Source organism: Ambystoma mexicanum, chromosome 14, assembly GCF_040938575.1.
Source record: "Ambystoma mexicanum isolate Mex_15411 chromosome 14, UKY_AmexF1_1, whole genome shotgun sequence".
In the NCBI taxonomy this organism is placed as follows: domain Eukaryota; kingdom Metazoa; phylum Chordata; class Amphibia; order Caudata; family Ambystomatidae; genus Ambystoma; species Ambystoma mexicanum.
In genome coordinates, this window is record NC_090940.1 from 218,971,843 (window position 1) to 218,994,210 (window position 22,368).

At 46.0% G+C, this 22,368-nt stretch overlaps 1 protein-coding gene across 4 annotated transcripts in view; it reads right to left on the reverse strand.

Annotated features, from left to right (window-relative positions):
- Nucleotides 1-22,368, reverse strand: part of CDKL1 (cyclin dependent kinase like 1) — a 1,210,180-nt gene that overhangs the window by 419,387 nt on the left and 768,425 nt on the right. For all 4 annotated transcript variants that reach the window (XM_069638983.1, XM_069638981.1, XM_069638982.1 and 1 more), the window contains exon 5: nt 3,662-3,752. In XM_069638983.1, coding sequence (XP_069495084.1) covers nt 3,662-3,752 — 91 coding nt within the window. The remainder of the gene's footprint in view (nt 1-3,661; nt 3,753-22,368) is intronic.

Genomic DNA, 22,368 nt, shown 5'->3' on the forward strand with positions numbered 1-22,368 from the left:
TGGGAGAAGGCCTACCCAGGACGAGTTTCCCCTTCCTCTCTTTTAAGGCATTCATTGTCATTGACTGACAGGAGCCACAGTCATTGACTTTGTGGCCCTTACCAAAACACCAAAGACATATCTGATGCAGGTCCGTAATCGACATCTTGTAACCGCAATCGGAACATCTTTTAAACATGGTCATCGGGGAAGATATCGTTGAGTAAACTCGAATACACAGTTAGGAAAAAGTCGCTTAGGTGACGGAACCGTTTTCAAGCAGATACTGACACCGACATCATGGTCGAGAGCGATGGAGGCCTTTAGGGACACAAGGTCGGCAATGACGCACAGCACCCTCTGCTGTGAAAAGCTTTCCAAAGATGCCAGCAGGATATCACAGTATATCAAAGATGAGGAATACGTGGCAGGACACAATCCATTCGAAACACAATGGGCCTCATTACGACCCTGGCGGAACGGGTTAAACGGCGCCGTAAAAGGCTGCAGCGCCGTTCAACCCGTTCCGCCACATTACGAGGTCCCCTCGCGGGACACGTTAAGCACGCCTGGGAAAACCAGCCGTGCATACCGGGTCCCGCGAGGGGAAGAGGGAGCAAACAACGGGCCATCTCGTAATGGCCCGTTGTTTACTCCCTCTCCCATTCCCATTCAGCACTATGGGGGCTGAAATGGGAATGGGGATGAACCGTGTCCGTGTCCTCGAGTGAGGAATTACCGAGCCATCCGAACTCGGAATGGTCCGGCAAGTCCTCATTCCGAGGACACGGACACGGATGCGGTTTCGCCGGCAGCCATGCCGCCAATAGCGGCATGGCTACCGGCATACCTCGTAATGAGGCCCAATGTCAAGAGAGTTCCCATCAGAATGGTTAGTTTGGGATTAGCGGGAGTGGTCAGATAAGAGGGATTTAAGTTCAAGGCAGGTGGCTGCAGAGGGTTTGGGAAGGTAGGTTAAAGTCCACCAGCATGACAATGGTGATGTCGGTAGGTAGTGACTCAAGGAGAAGGGTCAGATCAGGGAAGGAGTTGAGAGATCCAGGGGGAATTGATACAGAGTGACAGGAGTGGGAGCTGAAGAGTGGCATATTCAAACGAGGGGAGTATGGGGGCAGCATGGAGTGCCTTCTTGTTAAGGAATCAAAGGTAGCAGATCAGTATGGAGAGTTGTTAGTGTAGCAGTCATGAGGGAACATCCAGGTTTCTATGATGGCAAGAAGTGAAAGTTAAGGGTGATAAAGAGTCTAAGTGGTCAGTAATGTAAGGCTTGTTGCAGAGGGATTGCGCATTCCAGAGGCCAAGTAAAAGAGTGACAGGGGGTGGGAGAGAGGAGTAGGAGTTGTGCGGTAGGCAAGGGGGATGGATGAGGCTGGAGAGGGTGCAAGCGTCTTTTTTGAGGGGCGCAGGTGCCACAGGAGAGATAGGGAGGCCGGACACGGATGCAGAAGTTACACCAAGTTGAGGCTGAAAGATGTGAGCGAAGATAAGGAGAAGAGTGAGTAGGAGGAGGAATGGAGCAAAATCATGATGCGTGATGTAGGGTAGATAAAATAGGTAAGTGAAGCCAATGAAGAAAGGGTGCAGCCTAAGAGAGAGGGAGGATAGGTGGGTAAGCAGAAAGAGAAGGTGTGGATGACTGGCTGAGAAGAAGCAGGTGTAAGTTCTGAGCTGGGGTAGAATGGGGCTATAGGTAACCAAATGAAGTTAACATACCAAAAATAGCAGTGTTCCTTGGTCCTCTGAGGTAACAGAAGCTCCACAGTGAATGGATAGTCAGTGGGTGGATGGATCCCTATGTGTGGAAGCAAAGGTTAAGTAAAGGGTGAGCTTGGTGAAGTCCTGGCTTAAGCAGGGGTTCTGGACCTCGGGCTCAGGTGGAGTTTCTTACAGTCTTTCTCCCTTTGGGGAGACTTTCCTCTGGTTTGTTTCCCTACCCTATCCCAGTCCCTTCAGTCTCTTTCTCGCCACTCCGGGCCTTCTCTGTATTCTCGCCACTCCGGGGCTCAACTCAGTCTCTCACCCCACGCTGGGCCTTCTTGATTCCTTCTCCACTCTGGGGCTTGTCTCTGTCTCTCTTACCACCCTTGGCTTTCTCTCACCTTTCCCAGCTCATGGGTTTGTTTTGGTTTCTCTCCCCACTCTGGTTCTTCCTGCTTCTTTCCCCACTCCAGGGCTTGTTTCTCTCCTTCTCCCCACTCTGGGGTTTCTTGCTTTATTCCCTGCTACGGGGCTTGTCTCTGACTCTCTCCCACACCCTGGGATTTCTCTGACCTTTCTTCACTCTGGGGTTTGTTTCTGATTCTCTCCCCACTCTGGGTCTTCTTGTTTCTTTCCCCGCTCCACGGCTTGTTTCTCTTGTCCTCCCCACTCTGGGGTTTCTTGCTTCCTTCCCCCCTCCAGGGATTGTCTTTCTCTTTCTCCCCACCCCATGGCTTCTCTGATCTTTCCCCACTCCGGGGCTTGTGTTGGACTCCCTCACCCCTTTGGGGCTCTTTTCCCGCTTCAGGGCATGTATCTGACTTTGCCCCCACTCAGGAGTTTCTCTGTTCTTTCCTCGCTCTGGGGTTTGTGTCCCCCTGTCTTGCCTTGCCGCCCGTCTCACGATCCAACAAAGTTACTGTGTGGCTGCTTGTAATGGCTGATGCTCCTCAGGAGGGCCCTGCAGTTTTTCCGGTGTTTCTCTCTCTGCAGAGCTGCTTACATGACTCGGCTACTGGACTCCACAGCGGGCAGCATCTTCTTTCTTTTCCTGATCTCCCTGTTTGAGGACAGGTGGCCGGTTTATTCTCAGGACCTTTCAACAGCCCCACATGGTTGTCTGCTCAAGATTGTGTTGCGGCACAGGCCGCTGTCAGTTACCCATCCATGAGGCATTGCTGCCAAGTGCACACCGTTGTGTGGGGTGCCTCATCTGGCATACTCTCTCTACTGCCAGCCACACCTCCTGTGGGCAGCGCAATGTCTTTGAACTCTGCAGGCTGTGCTGATACCTTCTCCTGACTGGTTCCTCATACGTTGTGCCTCCTGGAGACTGTTCTGCTCTCCTTCTGCTGTTCCCCATAAGGACACAGTAAAGGTTGGGTTAGACGCACAGCCAGCCATTAATGGGGTCACAGGGTTGTCATATAGCTTAGTTCCTACATACCACAAAAAGGTGTTAGTCTCTTGGGGGTAGAGGGATGGTGACTTAAGTGCCTCTTTGGGGGTTTCCTGTGTCCTAAGGGTGAGTCACCTCCAGAGGCATCCGCTTATCAGTCGCATAGAGGGTGTTAAGTGTAGCAGGCTCACCTCCCTAGTCCCAAGGAGGGTTGCTCCTCGAGGTGAAGAGGTGACAAATCGCCTTGGACTCGTCACACAACACTTTGACATATTATGTTTTTTTTTTCGTTGCTCAATGGTATTTAACTTATCTCAAGTGCTGGAGAGTTTGCATGTGAAGCCTGTAAGAGTCTCCATAAACTTGAGTTAAGATAAAAAGCCTTATGTCACTGTGGCAAGGACAAGGACTCGACAAGGGGATACAATAGACAGCAGGATTTTAAACAAGAGTTCTATCATCTATCATCAGATAATAAAAGACAAAATAAGCCTTACACTAGAAACAAACACTTTTTATTTAACAATTACAAGTTAATGACAAAAATAAAAAAACAGGACTTACTGAGTATCCTGGCAAAACCAAAATCGCAAAGCTTGATGACAGAATGCTTTGTTATCAGGATGTTTTCTGGTTTAACGTCACGATGTATGCACTAAAGATAAAAATAAATTAACAAATGTACATTACAAGCTTCCTACCAACTATTAAATAGGTACTGTTGAATGAACCATCATTTTGTTTAACTGTATTAGTCTTGAAACTAACCATCTCTCCTCAGATTTTTCCACATTAACGAGGGGGACCTATAAAGGGGGAATTTACAACAAAAAAAGCAGTTATAGTTATAAAGATCCCTCCAGAGACGAGATAGATGATTGGTAACCAAGGATGAATGTGTCTACACTGGTGTTTAGCCGTCACATTTCAGTACTTACGTTAAAGGTGTTCTTGTTGCGTATCATTTCCATTTAACAACTCAAGCTTCGCTCTTGTTGTTTTTCATGTGTCGCGTAGAACCATTTGGACAAACATATGCCTGTTCCGAGTTACCAATCTACAACTGTATATTGAAGTTCAATTGATACACACATGTGCCATTAAGGTAATGTGTGATCTTTTGTTTTTGTTGACTCTAGTAAGTGTAGGTGAGTGGGAGAAGAAATTATTTAATCAACTTTTCATACTTCAAGGTGGTCATTTGCCTAAGTGATGAAAACATAAACACCTAACACACTACTCATTTAAAAAGGGGGATTTTTGTTAGTTCTGAACTTGGATGGGAACCTCAGCTTAATTGGGGGAAACTCTACTGGCTTTCACATGACAACATCACCTAGACTGGAATGGTCTCTGTGTCATAAGATATAAACCCTGCATGTAGAGTGAACAAGATCTTCAATGGCATTTTTGCATGTGCCCTGGCACAGATGAATATGCCATTTTCCACAACAGATAACAATCTGCATTTAACTATTTCTATTGGAATTTCAGTAATCCAATTGTACAATTCCAGTATCCAAATATCCACAATGTACAGCAATTCCACACTCCACTGTCCAATCATAGATGTAAATACAGGATCAGTCTGAATTATTTAACCCCCGTCACAGATGGCGTAAAGAATACACCAATTCCCAGAAATGGTTCGAAGGATTTGTATTAGATTATTTGGCAGGGCGCTAAAGGCTGTTCCTCTCTCTCTCATCTATGAAAAGCAATTCCTTCCCTATCTCAGGCATCCTTAGTCCCTAGGTTAGTGATTAGAGCATATTGGCGCTAATGTCTAATGTCTGCTTTTATGTTTTTCTGTTGGGGAGGGCCTAAAGGCAATCGCCGTATCTATCTAATCTCCCTCCGGGACTTGCTAGTCTGACCCAACACTATTGTTGGTTAGTTCGAAGGGGTTATAGGGTTGTTCCCTAAAGATACTCAGGCTCCACTTAGTCTTCTTCCTCTCATGCCCTGACGTGCCTCTCCCTATTGCTCACTGCTGTTCTTTCCTTCTTCAAAATCCCTTCTCTTCTGTTACTTCGTCTTTCTGATCCTCCGAAGTCTCTCTCTCCCCTCTCTACCTCCACCGTCTGACGTGGCATCCCCCATTTGCCCATGAAGAAAACCCTTTGATACCAAATACCCTGATGGACTACTGCCATGCATCTATACCCCCTTTAGGGAAAACCGAAAAACCTTTTCCCAAAACTCTTTAGGCCAAACTTCCATCCCTGGTCTAAAAAGTAAAAGCTCCAAGAATACCTTTCCCAGGTCTAATTCCCCTCCATATAGAACTGGTTTGTCATATGGAACCATTGAAAGTGATTTTCCAAGTAATCTGCATCAGTTAACATCAATAGACTCCATCTCCAACAAACACCCAAGTACTGGGACGTGGAGGAAGAAGGGAACGATGCAGAGCCAGAAGGAGCCTCAAGCTCAATAAGCGTGCTAGTTGTTTTCAGAGTGCACCTGTGCGCAAGACATTTAAAGATTGAAAACAAACTCTTGGAGGCTTCTGTTTGGGAGAAATTGTCGTACCTCTCAGCGATATGTGTGAACCTTGGAAACAAAGACTGGTGTGGCAGAGCCAAAGGGCTTGCTAGCAAGGAGGCGGAGGAACGTTATGAAAGCAGGACGTGCTGCAGAAACACCAGGAACCGAGGGAAGATTCCTTGGCGTTCAGCAACCAGAGAAAGCAACGTTTCACCTACTGGGCCCTGCAGGAAGGCAGGCGTGCTGCTTTGCTGTGTAAGCGCGATCAGGACCGAAGATGCCACACAGAGCCGGTGAGTAAACCCAAGCAAAGTGGGGACCCTGGGGCGTTATGGCGACCGCGCCAAACACAATTTGTAAACTTTAAAGCAACAGACACAGAGGCTTTAAGGAGATTGTTTGCAAACCAACAAGGCATATTGCAAATACAACCCCCAGCCATACACAAGTGTACGGAATGCAGATGTGGGGGAATCCCAAAGCAAATGTTAAACAACCAGATATACAAAACCAAAGAAGATATATGCAATTGTGGAAGTAAAAGAGGAACTGTTAACTATGAATATAAGAAGTCCTGGAAGGGGAGTATACCGGGCAGTTGCAAATCTACAGGAAGTCCCAAGAAAGGACTGTATTTGTTGAACAAAAGAAGGAACTTTTGAAAGAAGGAACTACAAGGCTAAGCAGCTTTGTAACTAACAGGATTGTTATAGGCCAAGAAAGACACAAAGAACTGTTAGACCAAGACTTGTTGACATAGTGCATTGGCAGAGAATGGAATCACCCTCTGGAACCATGGTTCTTTTATCTTTGAGAAATTATACATTGGAGCCATTCTATTTTTCCTTTATGAACTCTTTTTGCAATCACCAGTTTAAAGACATTTCCTTTTTCACCTTATGATTTGGTTTGTGGTGTCAGGATCAGGATACAACGTTTGGAGACCAGGACCGTTTTGATTATGACATCCTGACACAGACAGATCCTTAGTTTCTGGTTTTAGGTAGGGATAGTCATCTTATCATAGAGGCATTTTCCCAACCCGTTTTATGTCAATAAAAGTCTTTAACCAAAAACATGGCAACTTTGTGTCCGCCTTCGATTTCTGACTCCTCACATATGGTGATTGGGCTGAGTTGACATAAACTGGGTGACCCTTAGATTTGAGAAACTCAGCAACCGAGCTTCTGATCCGTCAGTTGCCACAGAGCATTCTATTGGGTTTGACTTATGCAGTAGCAGGGAAGAAATGATCCAACCCGGGGACCAAGTTTTAATACTCACAGACTTAGAGCCTCATTACATGGAAGGCGGTAAGGGTTTACCGGTACCGGTAAGGGCACCGGCACCGGTAAACCCTTACCGCCTTACTACGAGGTCCCTTTGCGGGACCCAACCTTAACGACCAGCCGTTAAAGTTGGGACCCGCAAAGGGACCTTGGTGCTAATTACGGTACCGCAATTTGCAGTACCGTAATTAGCTCCTTCCCCATTCCCATTGAGCCCTATGGGGCAAAAATAGGAATGGGGAAGGGCCCTGGAGAAAGGGGGAATTACTGCCCCGCCAACCTTGGAATGGGGTGGTAATTCCCCTTTTCTCCATGGTGGCACCGGTATGGTGCCAACGGCAACCATGGTGCTAATAGCACCATGGTTTACCGCCTTCCGTGTAATGAGGCCCTTAGTCCTCATTTCCCGACCCAGAACTTACATCAAACTTGGCTCTAAGTCGGATCTAGCCTGGCGACATGGCCTGGATGTCTTGGCAGGCGTAAACCCTGACTAAACAGGAGGCATAAAAATCTTGATGCAGAATAACGATTAAAGAGGCATATCAAATAAAGGCGGGAGAGAGAATAGGCCAGGGGATTCTGGAAAAGGCTCTATTTCCTAAACCCAAGGAAGTTAAAAGCTCTAACAAAACTGAAAGGGGAACCAAGGGTTTGGGGTATGCAGACATAGATTCTCATAACACATCAGAGGCAGACCAACCTCAGATGTCGGGAGAAGAGGCCGAAGTTATTCCTGACCTAGCCTTTTCCCAAAGGAATGATCCCTTACTTGCTGAACCTTTCCTTCAGGTCTGACACGAAGAAGAGGGTAGGAAAATGGGGGGGGGGGCATTTATCTTCCTAAAAGCTGGACTATTATACAGGAGAGATAGTGGGCCAGATCAGATGGCACCCCTAGATCACTAGATCACAAATAATGGTGCCCAAAGTTACAAATTACTGGAAATTGCCCATTCCCACTTGACAGGCAGTTATCTAGGAACCACCAAAACTCAAGCACATATTCTGAACTATTTCTATTGGGCCAGGATCTATGCAGATGTAGAAAATGTTGTTCTTACTTGTTCCCTATGTCAGAAGACTAGTTTCTAAATTCCCCCTCCAGGTCCATTAAAGTCTTTGCCGGTCTTTGATATACCTTTTGCATGCATAGGCATGGATATAGTTGGGCCCCTTGAGCCAACAAAATTGGGAAACAGATTCACACTGGTCATATTGGATTATGCAAACCGTTATCCTGAAGCCTTTCCTTTACGGAATAACATGACACATCAAATTCTCAAACATTTAATTCCATTATTCTTGAGAGTTGGGTTTCCAAAGGAGATCTTGACAGACTAAGGATCCACCTTATGAGTAAACTCATGTCAGAAGTAAAGACAATGTTTCAGATAAAAACAAATTTTAAAGAAACTAGTTGAATCCAATGGCAAAAACTGGGATGTTATGACACTGTGGGCCCTCTTTGCCATTAGAAAGACCCCACAGTCCTCAACAGGCTTCTCCCCCATTTGAGCTCTTATATGATAGAGAACCACGAGATGTCCTTGATATGTTGCGGGAGACCGAGGAAGAATGGGAAAAAGCAATTTTAACGCTTCCCCAAACAGTCCAAAGATTAAAAGAGCATATAGCCATGGTTAAAGCGATAGTACAAGTCAACATGATTAAAACCCAAGAACACCAGAAAGGCTATCATGATAGAAAAGTTGTATTGAGATCATTTTCTATTGGACAAAAGGTTCTGGTTCTCATTCCCCCGTCTGAGAACAAAACGCTCTCCAAACTGCATGGGGCCTTTGAAATAATAGATCAGAGGCTCATAGCTACAATGTAAATCTTCTTAAAGAATGGAGAGAAAATCCTATCGAAGATACTACAGTGGTACTAACAAATGTGTTATCTGATGAATCAAGAAGAAATACTTTGATTCCTTCCGACTTGCCTCAAAACCAAAAGGAAGATTTAATGGACCTCCTAGAACATTTCCCTGATGTCCTTGGAACTGAACCAGTCCAGGTAAAAGGATTATACCATTATGTCCGTACACCCTGTTATGCAGAAACCTGTGCCGTTCCCTCTGGGACCACTGCAAAAGATTTAAGACTACAGGTGTTTGGCAGTAAACCCACTTGGTAGCAGTCTGTACCACACAGATTCACTTGGTAGCTGTGGCTGAGCAGTCAGACTTCCCTCAAGAAGAGTTAGGCAGTATACAGAGTATTCACAATAGGTCAAAAGAGCACAGTAGAACAAGTAAACACTGACCAGAGCTCGGTGTAAAAGAGATATAATTATTTATTTAAAACCACATCTAGTAAAACACACAGGCACTAAGGTTAAGCAGTTAAGAAACACAGGAGGCCGTTGCACTGCCAGGGAAGAAACCAGCCGCGGAGTTCTCAGGTAAAAGGAGCGGTCCTTTTATTCGCGGTCCAGTGGTAAGTGGCTATCGGGCTGCCGGGGTGCTTGGCACGGGCAATTCGACCACAAGACGTCGTTGGATGCGAGGAAAAGAAGGTAAACTGGTTGTGCCCACCAGTCAGGGGAAGAAGCCTCTCCAGCCGGGAGATTTTCTCTGTCGTCGGGAAGTGGTGAGTTGGTTCCGCAGGGCTCCACCGGTGGTGTCGTCGTGGTAGGTCGGCTCAGCTTCTCCCTCGTCGGATTCTCAGGTCCTGTGGCGACTTCTAAAGTTCCAATCCCCAAAGCCCTGCTTTTATGCAGCACACCCCCATTCACTCAGCCTAGCTGTCAATCAAACATGCTAAGTGGTGAGCCGGCCGGCTCACCACTTGGGCCACTCACACAAGAGTGCGACTTGAGTTACCAAGGTAACTCACTCCAGAGTGCCTAAACCCCCTCCCACACCCCCTCTGGTACCCAGACAGAGTGGCACCACTTTTGGAGGCTTCTGTGGAGAAGCCCGCCAAAAAGTGGAACAAAGGGCTCGACTTGGGTTGGAGTCACAGAAGAGAACACAAACGCCATTTTAGAATCGAGTCCTGGCAAAAAATACCAACCGGCGAAGTAATATTAATTAAATAAACCGGCAGTATGTTCGAGGCTATGAGAATTAAATAATTAAAGTTGGTAGCCTCGAACAATGGGAAAATCCCATAGGGATATATTCGCGGTCGAATATAAAAAGTAGTATCCACTGCCACCAGCCAAAACTCGATCAGGGGGGACAGAGACGTGCCCCCTCAACTAATAGACCCCGGGGCAATCGAATTGCCCCGACCAGTACGTCCACAATATGATGGTTTGTACCGGTTTCTGTTAATGATTTGGGACTAGTAAAGCCAATGGTGACTTTACATTCCCTGGGAGACAGTAGTCAGTCCCAGGGTATGGAGTCAATGGTGGGGTGTCACTATGACACCCCTGTGTCACTGCACGGAGGGTGCTGTGTGACACACATAGTAAAAACATATGCGGCCCTATGGAGTAAAGGATCCCATAGCCCATAAAACACGTTAACTGTCAAAGGAACACCATAAATCATGTCCAAGAGTGGGAGAAAAAGAGTCTCACTCTTGGCAGGAGAAAAAAACAAACTCCAGAAATCCAGCAAAGCTGCTGGGGGACTCACTACGTTAGGAAATTCAGCCTAAACAGAGAATTCTCCCTAACACACCCAATAAAGGTAGTCCATTTAAAACCAGGAGTCAACACTATCATGATGTCATCGTATTGATTATGTTCACAACCATCCTGATTATTGAGAAATTACAGGTATAGCGGATGTTAAGAGGTGTGTGTAGGTTTTACACGTTGGGTGTGATTAATTGGAAATTGAACCTAGTGATGTATAGCAGTGCTTATATGTAATTGTGTATGTATTGGTGTTGTCTTTTATTGGTTTTTATCACAGTATTACAGATTGTGATAGTCTGTGAATACGTGTCAAGAACACGGTAGAAGAACTGTTGCCATCCATATGAGTATTTCCTGTGTATGGGTACAAAGATGTTTAAGAGATAGTATTGAATTTCGCCAACCCTGAAGAATGTCAAGCATAGAGCGTTTCTTACAGAAACATGTTGGGTATAAGTGTGAATTGTGTAACGTGTTGCAATATTGATATCCAAATATCGGGTGTATCTATGATGTTGACATTTCTTTAGACAGAGGTATAGGTAATTAAATCACATTCCTGTTTTAGATTGTAGCGCCCCCTTATTGGGTATTAGTTAGAAGTTTGGACACTTCTAAATTGTATATAAAAATGTTTTATGATGTTTTGTATTATTGTGATTCTTTATATTTGATTGACTTTGTTGTATTTTGTAATACAATTTATTTTTTGTAATTGTGTTGTATGTTTGGGCACTACTGAATGACAAATCGCCTTTTGCGTTTATACTCTCTATATTACCATAAAAGTGGACATTGTCACCACACCTCTCAGGTTTTTGCGTTACCCAATGAATTCAGAAAAGCCTAGTTACCTGAACATTAAGAATACCCCTCTATACCCATTGCCCTACTGCCATGCATCTATACCCGCCTTTAGGGAAAACAGAGAAACCTTTTCCCAAAACTCTTTGGGACAAACTTCCATCCCTAGTCTAAAAAGTAAAAACTCCAAGAATACCTTATCTAGTTCCAATTTATTTTATTTATATTGATCATTTGTAAGATGCTTTATACAGCAGAATTGTGTTTCAAAGCAGTACAAGGCTAAATGGGAAGGGAACAGGGGAAACAAATACACTGGCAAAACAGTAATATATAGTTGTGGTCCTACTAGGTCTTGTGGCATTCAGCTGTGCAAATGCATTGAGGAGAAGTGCAGGGAAGGGGATGAAGCGGGGAACAGAGGAGTGGACAAGTGCTGGAGGAGGCCCCGGGAGGGATATGTTAAGGGGAGCCGAGGAGGAGAACCTCAGGCTAAGCGCTGGAACAGGCGACTGTCATGGTGGGAGGTGGCACCACCAAGCAGGTGCCTGCAGGGCAGTACAATGGGGCCGGGGGTGCTGGTATTGACTGGGAGGAAGGAAATGGCATCCTGTGAGATTCATGAGGTCCAGGCCACCAGTCACAGCGGCAGTTGGGTGATTAGCAGGGAAGGGAAAGGGGGAAAGAGGTAGAGAAGAATAGAGTTTTTAGCAGTTTCTGGAACTTAAGGAGGTCCGGCTCAAGTCTGAGAGGGGCAGGGAGGCTGTTCCAGAGGGAGGCACCAGCCGAGGAGAGAGACCTGCACCCCAGACCTGCTTGGAGGAGCGTTTGACAGTCAGAGAGTTGGAATTAGAGGAGCGTAGAGCTCTACCCAGGGAGTATTTAGGGAGGGAAAGCTGGAGATAGCATGGTCCCAGGTGCCAGAAGGCCTTGTGGATGATGCATAGAGTCTTGAATTTGATCCTTGCAACCACCGGCAGCCAGTGGAGAGACTTTAGGGCTGGAGAGATACAATCCCTGGACTTGAGGCCAACGTTAAGTCTTGCAGATCTTTTCTGGATTAGCTGGAGGGGGCAAAGGGAGGAAAGAGGGAGATTGAGAAAGAGGCTGTTGCAGTAGTCCAGCCTGAAGAGGGCCAGAGCTCTGGAGACATTGAGCTTCTGGGGAAAGGGGAGAAATGGAAGAATGCCTCTGAGAAGGTGTAGCTGGAAGTGGGACTTCTTGGTAAGGTCAATTATGTGAGGGGGAAGGGGAGTGCAGAGTTGAAGATGACCATGAGGTTTTTGGCCTCACAAGATCATGGGGGTAGAGGGCCCAAAGAGGGTGGGCAGAGGGCCGGGAGGATAGCTCAGGGGCAACACGCTCGCCTTGGAAGCAAGACGACACGTAGCAACACAGGTTCGATCCCCAGGTCCGTGCTTAGAAATCTCTGGGTATTAAGCGTGTTATAAATAACTTATTATTCATTATATATCATTATTATAAGGGTAGTAGTAAAAGAGGGTAGAGGTGTCCCAATGAGGAGTATCTCATCTTATTGGCATTGAGACAGAAATCATTTATTGCACACCATGCCTGAATGGCAGACAGATAGTCGGGGATGAAAGAGTAGGAAGAGGGGCAAGTAGTTGGAAGTTTGAAGGAAAAATGTGTGTCATCGGCATAACACTGGAAATTAGTAGAGAAGGAGGAGGTCAGGTGAGCAAGAGGAGTGAGATCGATATTGAAGAGCCATGGCGATAGGAGAGAACCCTGGGGGATGCCACAAGTAGAGCGGGTGGTGGTGGAGGAGAAGGGGCCCAGTTGCAGCTGGGAAGGGCGGTTAGTGACAAAGGAGGTCAGCCAATCCAGTGCTCAGTCAGTGATGCCGAGGGTGTCATGGAGTCGTTTTATGGGGATGGAATGGTTGACCGTGTCAAAGGCAGAGAAGAGATTGAGGAGAATGAGAAAAGCAGGACATTTGGAGCATGGTTTCACGGGTGTTCAGGAGAGCAGTTTTTATGCCTCTGGATGCCCGGAACCCAGATTGATGGTCATAAAGGCAACCAACAAGATCAGTGTGGAGGGTCAGTTAGGGAGGACCAACTTTTCCAAGAGTTTACCCAGTAAGGGAGTAGTAGAGATAGGGCGACAATTAGCCGGGCAGGAGGTGTCAGCAGATGGCTTTTTTTTTTAGGAGAGAGTGCGCAAGTGACTGCTTGAGGGATAGAGGGAAAGAGCCAGTGGTTACAGAAGTCAGCAAGACCTGGGACGAGAAATGTTGTCCTTGATGGTTCTGGAGGAGCAGGGGAGCACCTGTTTGGAGGAGGCCTTCATAGAGTGGACTACCTTGGAGACCTCATCCGGTGCTATGGGCAAGAGGGGGGAGAGTGATTGGGATGGGAGGAGGGGGGCCAAGGGAGGCAGGGGAGCAGGCGTGGGAGTGGAGATGGGGATGGAGGAGAGTGAGGACAGGGTGTTTTGAGTTTTGGGCCCAAAGTGGGAGGCCAGCGCAGTGCAGAGAGCCTGAGAAGGAAGAAGAGAGGTGGAGAATGTAAGTGGATTGGCGAGTTCATTGCTGAAAAGTTTGGCCGTGTTGTTAGTTGCTCCAGAGATGCTGGCCCGCTTCTTGGAGCAGACAGAGAAGCGATATTGCCTTTGCAGCAGGAAGCAGGCCGGTTTGTCAGAGGATAATCCCAAGGTCTGCCACTTCAGTTCATCAACTTTGCACTTGCGTTTCAGAGATGCTAGATTGGAGTCATACCAGCTGTTGCTATTGGTGTAAGGTTTTAGGGGGATCCACATGGCAGGGGCAAGGATGTCAGGTGTGTTAGAGATGGCAAGGTACAGGCTAGCAAGCACAGAGTCAGAGGGAGAGTCAGGAGCGGGGTGGGGGATGAAGTTGGAGGCAAAAGCAGCAACTGACACTACCTTCATCTGTCGAATGGCAGTGAAGGAGGCTGGCAGTGCAGGGGGTGGCTCGGATAGAGGGCCAAGGGACCCCAGGAGGGAGGTAAGGAGAAAGTGGTCAGACCAGGAGGGTGGGGTGGTGACCGGATTAGAGGTAGGGATGTCACCAGAGATGAGGGCGTCAAGAGTGTGGCCGGCAGAGTGAGTCAGGCCGGAAGGAAGAATGGTGAGAGAGAGGGAGTCACAGAGGACCCGGAACTGAGAGGTGGCTGATTCAAGAGAGTCAAGGTGGATGTTGAAGTCACAGAGGAGGAGGAGTTTGGAAGAAGAAGTTGAAAGGGATGAGGCAAGGTCGGCCCATTCAGAGAGGAAGAGGGATGGGGTCAGAGGGTCAGTAGATAGTGGCGAGGGTGAGAGATTGAGTAGGCGAGACCCCAAGCCTAAGCCTACAGATGAGGTATTCAAAAGAGGAGTAGGATTGAGTAGGAATGATGGAAGCAGGGAGTGCGGTACTCCCATCGGTGGTGGTGGAGATGTGAGGGGAGAGGAAGCAGGGGTGGCAGGAAAAAGGGAAGAAGTTTATGAGAGAAGGCAGGCACCGGTCAAGAAGGAAAAGAGTAGGTTTAGAATCTTTAGCCATGATAGTGCCATTGTGATAGACATTAATGATACAACTAGAGGATGAGAAGCATGCAAGGAGTACTTCCCTACTGGTGCCACCATTAATGGGCGAGGAGGAAAAAGGAGAAAGAATGGAGACCAGATGGGGGTCCATAGGTCAGGAGAGGGGACAGTGAAGAGGATGTCCGTAATAGTCTGTATGTAAGTGGTACTGACGTAAGTGTCAGCGATAGGTATGCCTGGATTAGAGTCCAGCAGAGCTTTTATCACCTTTTTTTCTTCCAGACATTGTGAGGGAGGAAGTATAAGTGATTGAATAGCAGTTAGAATAGATAGGAGAGATGGAGAGTGGCAAGTGGGTAGAGTGTGGAGAGAGAGAGAGATATGCAGTGGAGCTGCACAGTGCACAGGAATTTACCAAGTTGCCTAGCAGCCAGGCAGGCACAGAGGAGGAGGTGTGGCGGAGCCAACGAGCTTGCCAGCAAGGAGCGAGAGGAACGTTGCGTGATCAGGACGTGCCTCAGATACGCCAGGGACCGAGGAAGATTCCTGGCCATTCGGCTAATGGAGAAAGCAATGTTTCACCTACCGGGACCTGAAGGAAGGCAGGCATGCTGAAGCGAAGCAAAGGCGCAAGAGGAACCGGAAACAACATGGAAGCAGTCCAGAGTGGAAAGCAGGCGGCAAAGATTTGCCACATAAGCATGAACAGGACCGAAGACGCGAAAGGGTGCCGTCGAGTCAACCCGAGCAAAGTGGGGACCCCAGGGTGTACCAGCACCAAACACAAATTTGTAAACTTGAAAGCCACAGAAACAGAGACTTTAAGGAGATTGTTTGCAATTCAAGAAGGCATATTGCAAATATAAACCCCAGCCATATTGTATGGAATGAAGAAACCCAGAGCAAATGTTGAAACAACCAGATATACAAACCCAAAGAAGATATATGCAATTGTGGAAGTAACAGAGGAACTGTTACCTATGAATATAAGAAGTCCTGGCAGGCAAGTAAACTGGGCAGCTCAAGTGCATAAGAAGTCCTGGCAGGGGAATATAGCAGACAGTTGCAAATCTTCAGGAAGTCCCAAGAAAGGACTGTTTTTGTTGAACAAAAGAAGACACTTTTGAAAGAAGGAACTACAAGGCTAAGTAGATTTGTAAATAGCAGGATTGTCGTGGGCCAAGAAAGACACAAATAACTGTTAGGCCAAGACTCGTTGGCAGAGTGCTGATGAATCCAGGGGAAGGGAAACACCCTCTGGAACCAAGGTTCTTTTACCTTGGAGAACTTTTATGTTGGAGCTGTTTTATTTTTCATTGATGAACTCTTTTTGCAATCACCAGTTTATAGCCATTTTGCTGTTCCCCTTATGATTTGGTTTGTAGTGTGAGGGTTAGGATAGAAAGTTTGGACACAAGGACAGTTTTGATTTTGACATATTGACACAGACAGATCCTTCATTTTTAGTTTTAGTTAGGGAAATTACTCTTAGAGCAGGGTCAGAGAGGCATTTTCCCAAGCCGTTTTATGTTAATAAAAGTCTTTAATTAAAAATATGGCAACTTTGTTACCAACTTTCATTTCGGACTCCTCACAATTACTTCCTCTCTCCACTCTACTACTCTTCCCTCTCCCCTCCACTGCTACTCCATGCCACCTTCTACTCAGTCACTCTTCTTTCACTCTCTCATCCACCCTCCACTCACCCTCAATTCTTTCAAGAACATGCATCCACCTTAGACACACACAACACTGTACCAATTGCTCTCACAAACCAATAGCTCAGCTGTTCTACCAAACGCCTCCACTCCAGTCCACCATCCTTTGGTCTACTATCTCCTCCTCCTCCTCCTCCGCCTCACCTGTACAAGCTACACCTTCCTGTCTCCTTTCTTATCTTTTTATCCCCTGTCTCCTCCTTCCATTGGTTTTCTTTCCCCAAATAATCTTGTCCTGACTTTCTCCCCTGGGAGGTGTTACAATAGATGAAAAAACTAACTAAGTGCATCTGTTTAATTTATTTTACTGTGCTTAGACTAGGGGAACTATGCCTCCAGCAGGTTTTACTATATCCTATGTATTTTCTTTGGCAGCCCGCTGGCGCGTTCAAAACGGTTTGTGCTGGTTAGCAGCTGGATTCTTTAGGTAGGCTCCTTATTTTTATGTTTATCTGCGTTGTCATTTATAATATTGTATGCATGCTGATATGGCTGGTACTCTGGGTTCTGACTCCTGTGATATGTTGAGTGGAGAACCCAACTATATTCAAAATGTCACGTTTAAGTCAAAAAGGGCATATTTCAGAATCTTCTGGCAAATGTCTCCACTAAGGCTGCAGTGATTTATAAATTCTTTAGCTCTGATTCCAACATGGCAATTGCTAATCAGTGCATCACAAATGGGGGTGGAGGGGCAGTGATCATTCTAACCAATATACTGCTACCATATGGAAAAAGGTATGAATGCAAGTCTTTAAGATAACTAAAGCCACAAATCTAACTCAGACTGCTTTTTTAAATATTTTGAGTAGAGCCTACCTGACTCCTAAATGTATTTCTAGATTTGCTTCCAATTTGACAACCTTATGCGGGTCTTGTAAAGAATATACTGCTGATTTTAAGCACTGTGTTTTTTACTGTAAATTTGCTTTTTCTTTCTGGGAAAGGATTCGGACAACATTACAAGAAAATGTTCAATTTTACAGCTCAATTGAATCTTGAAAATCGAATTCTGGGTTGCATGGATACTCTGATTTAACCAATATGTCCTCTCCCAGGTTATTTCAACTACTAGTCTTCATTGGTTTTCATCTAATATCTTCTGACTGGAAATGTTTTGATCGCTTATCATATGCTACTTGGTGGAATTATATAGGCTACATTCACAGAATAGAAAAAGGTTGTGGCACTTCTCTAACTGATGTTAATAAATATAATCAAAAGTGGAGTCCAGTTATTGATATCTTAATACCTCTTCGATTCTTTTTATTGCTTCAGTTTTAGTTTTGTTTGATCTTCCCTCTCCTCTTTTGTCTTCTATTGTCCTGTCTGTTTGTTCTTTGTTTGTGTTCTGTAGTCCATTTAGGTTTATATTTATCGTCTATTGCTTCAATCAATGTTTTCTAATGTGAAAGCTTTGCTAATGAAATGTTAGTGAATTTCTACACTTTTTGTAACCTTGATACACTACGTTAATGCCTTTTAATTGTTAATTTAGCTTACAGTTTTCTCTTGGATTATTTGATTGCCAAGTCTTATAATGATTGTTAAATATTGTTTTTTACATTCTGTATTCATTCATTACAAAAACGTAATAAAAATTACATAACAAAATAAAAAAAGGGCGGATAGTGTGCTGCAATGGTTCTTGTCAATAGACCTTTCCCAACATGGGTGGCAGCATCATGTAGTTGATGAGGAACAAGGTAAGGCGGCCCACAGGGAGAAGACAGTGCTGGGCGCTGCTTCTCAGGGGACTAAACTGAGTGGCCCATTTAGAGATTCTCCTTTATGTACGAAAAAAGGGAAAGTCAAATGCGGTGGTCTCACAAGTACCATTTCCTATTGTCAGAATCGAGTATTGCAGGTCAAATCTTAGAACGCTGTAATGTTGCCAGTCAGAAGTGCATTTCCTTAGTTAGGAATGAGCAGAAATCTGCTCTTTATGACAGGGTGTGAAGTTTAGTTCTAGTAGCTGTGAGGCTGATCCATGTGTGAATTTTAATTTAGGTGTAACGTCACTTGGATCAGCTCCTGCTACTGCAGAGATGCAGGTTGCAGGCAGAGGTGAGGGAGGCTGTAGTGTTGGGCCCCTTTTTGATGGAGTGAAGGCGGCTGTCTGTGGGTCTAAGCCCCTGAAATGGGTGTTACTTAATACAAGGTCACTGATAAAACACGCTTCAGAAGGGGTAGATTATATTTTAGCCCATCAAATTGATATATGTGCCATCTCTGAGTCTTGGCTACATGAGGCAGCCGGCCCTTCCCTCTCGCTGGCCATGGCTGAGGGATATAGTATTTTCTCTGCTGATAGGATAAATGGGGGGAGGGGGTTGCCTGCATCTCTAAGTCATTGCTGAATGTGTATGAAGTTGAGGTTCAGCGGCCAATTGACTGTGACATTAGTTATATCAAGATTCAAACTGACCCAAATACCACGTTTAATCTTTTGCTTTTATACAGGCCACTGTGATGAATCTCAGGATGTGGTCCCTTCTCCCCTAGGGGAAGACCTTTCCCTTGGGGCCAGGGCGGTGTGTCCACAGTACAATAGTATCCCTGGGGTGGTGTACCAAAGGAGGATTACATGGGGAGGGAAGCCCCCTATGGGATTGGGGATGACTATTCTTCCTCCCTCTATAGGTAGAGCAAATGTACTCGGTTGCAAGGTCAGTCACTTTTAATATACTTGACAAACAAAAAATACAAGTGAATAACAAGTATCTTGAATCTGAGTTGAAAATGAGTACTGTGAAGAAGAAGATAATGGAGAGTCTGAGTATCACTCGGAAGAAATAGAGTGAGCGGTCTAGCTTTTCTCGAGATTTCATTCACCCGAATGAATACAGCTGGCCGACGTGGGACTTTAAAAGGAACTGGGCCGCTATGAGACAGGGGATGATTGATCCTCCTCCGAGGAACTGCGGGACTCCTGCATCAGGTGGGAGGGAGAGAATCCAAAGGGGAAGAAGCCACGAAGCGAGGAGGAGAACCCGAACACGGTCCATGTTGGAGGGACCGTTCGGGTTGCTGATGATATATACCTCAGGGTACCACAGGCTCCGCTGCCCGCTTGCAATGCAGGATGTGCAACTCGGTGGAGAGAGACGCCTGCGGAACCGCTGCAGAACCTGTCATTCATCCGAGAGCTGCCGGATACTCGAAGAGTAATGCAGAGGCTTGGGAAACACTGGTACCTGTCAAGAGGAAGGAATGTGGGTTTACCAGGAGGAGTTGGAGGACCAGCATAGCAAAAGAGTGAATACAGACATTGAAGAAAGAGGTCTGGGACCATTAAGGGGCAGTGCGAGTCTGGCACCCGTACCCACAAGGAAATGAAAGTATAAGATGGTTGGGGAACCTGGTAAACCCCAAGCGAACAGAATCATATGTTATAAGAGGGTTGGGGACCCTGGGAAACCCCAAGTGAAGAGAATCATATGTTTGGCAGGAGAGTGAACCGAACAGATATGAAAACAAATTGCAATTCTGCGACCTGCACCTATGTGAGAAGCTGAGAACAACCACGATAACAGAATCATGTGTTTGGCAGGAGAGTGAACCAAGCACCTATGATACACCAAGAATAAGTAAAACAGAGGAGTGATATGTTTGGCAGGAGAGTGAAGCAAATGTATATCATACCAAATTGCGAGTCTAGGCCTCGCACCCATGTGAGGGACTGACAGGGTCAAGGAGCCCGGAGTTGGCAAAGCAGAGTCCTACAACCTATAACAAACCATATCAAGTTGACAAAACAAAGGATTGTGAAGCTAAACAACATACCCTTGTGGATTATTCACTGACATTTGCCTAAGAAGATAAAAGGGGCTCAGCAGCCCAAAAGGAGCGAACCTGAGAAGAACTCTAGGGGAAAGGAGCATAACCCTAGTATGGGAGTCTTACATTTTTGAACATTGTTTATTTCCTCACTTTTATTAACAGAAAGTCTGGGGACTTTTCTGTTGATTGAAGCTACAAAGAACACTTATTACTTTAAGAAGAAACCATCCTTGCACAGCTACTTTAGATTTTTAGTGTTAGGGTCAGAGAAGGTTTTTAAACATGACAGTGATAGATTCTTTATTTTCTGACTTCCTGACAATGTCACTAGTTTCGTTTGAGGTAGGGAAACCCCTCTTAGCGTGAGGGATAGACAGGCATTTTTACAACTTTTCCTTTTCAATAAATCTCTATACCCAGAAAAATGTCACCATTGTGCCCGAGCCTTACTTCTGCACCTTTACACCCCCTACAACTCTGCCAGATTTCCCAGAACAGTTTTCAAGTATGCCCATTGCCCATAGTCAAATGCCTATGCTTAAACCATTGTCCTAATTTACTGTGATGGACCATTTTGATGTTTGGTTATCAGAGAGTAATGGTCATGTTGCACTACGGGTGGACTCTGCCATTTGGCACTTTGGGTTTTCTCATCAAGTACTCAAGCCTACTCATATTGTCATGACCCACAGAACGCGCCCCTTCTGGACTTCCTGGTCCTTGTCACGGCGGGGTTTGCATTCATTGTTTCTCCCAACATGGCAGTATCACGTGACACGCCTCGCACTAGCCTTCACGGCGGACGTAGTACGTTCCATAAATATGCCACACCCCCGCGGCCCCGGGCGTCTGAATGCTATTGCGAAGTAGCGACCAGACGTGTGCTCCGTAGATCCCGGTATTGTTTCCCTTGCTTCTTCCACTCTAACCCAATTCTAGTCCCTTTCCTTCCTTTCTTGATTCCTGAACTCGTGTGCTAGTTGCGCATCCTGTTATTTCCTGGATTCCTGGAACTCTGCATCCTTGGACCTATATCCCCGCAAGAAAGAATGAGAAGGATTCATACGGGGTTGTGCATGTATTGTACCTCAGACAAACACCTAGTTAGGGAGTGTCCTCTGGCCCCTCCTTGGCGTTCGGGAAAAGCCAGCTCCCGATCCTAGATGGAGCACAGCTTCGGGAGAGAGATGTTTGCTCCACATCAATTCAATCCTTGAACTCTCCTGGACAAAACAATTTGGTGATACTATAAGCATTCCTGTCGCCCTCCAAGAATAAGACCTATCCCATTCTGGCCTTGGTGGACTGCGGAGCTATGGGAATTTTCATTGATCAAGACTGGGTTGTTAGTCATTATATTCCGTATGAGACACGAAGCACCATGCAGCCGGTGGAAGCAATCGACGGAAGACCCCTCTCTTCAGGACCCTTAAGCCTGCAGACAAAAGAGATCCAACTTTCCATAAACCATCACCAAGAGCGGATTACATTCGACATCATAAAGTCAGCCCATTACCCCATGGTATTGGGTATGCCCTGGTTACAGAAGCACAATCCGTATATCAATTGGACAGCAGGATCACTATTCCTAGGCTCAGAGTTTTGTATGTCCCACTGTCTAATCCTGGATCCCTCCTCGACACCTCTTAAAGAACCACCAAGAGACCTGAAAACACCACTCATGGTTTCTAATATCATACAAGTCCCAGAGGCCTTTATGGTGATGTATTTTCAACTGCCATCGTCCAGGCCTTACCCCCTCACAGACCTGAAGACTGTGCCATAGATACAGATCCCTCAGCAATGATTCCTTTTGGCAGAATGTTCATTCTTTCCGAACCTGAGAAAAAGGCCCTCAGAGAATACCTGGATACCAACCTTGAAGACGGCACCATAAGACCCTCAAAATCTCCAGCGGGTGCGTCATTGTTCTTTGTTCCCAAGAAGGACACCAAGGAACTCAGACCTTGCCTCGACTATCGTGGCTTAAATCAATGTGCCCTCAAAGATCGGTACCCACTACCCCTGATCTCGGATATCCTGGAAGCTGTGAGAGGCGCTGTAGTATTCACGA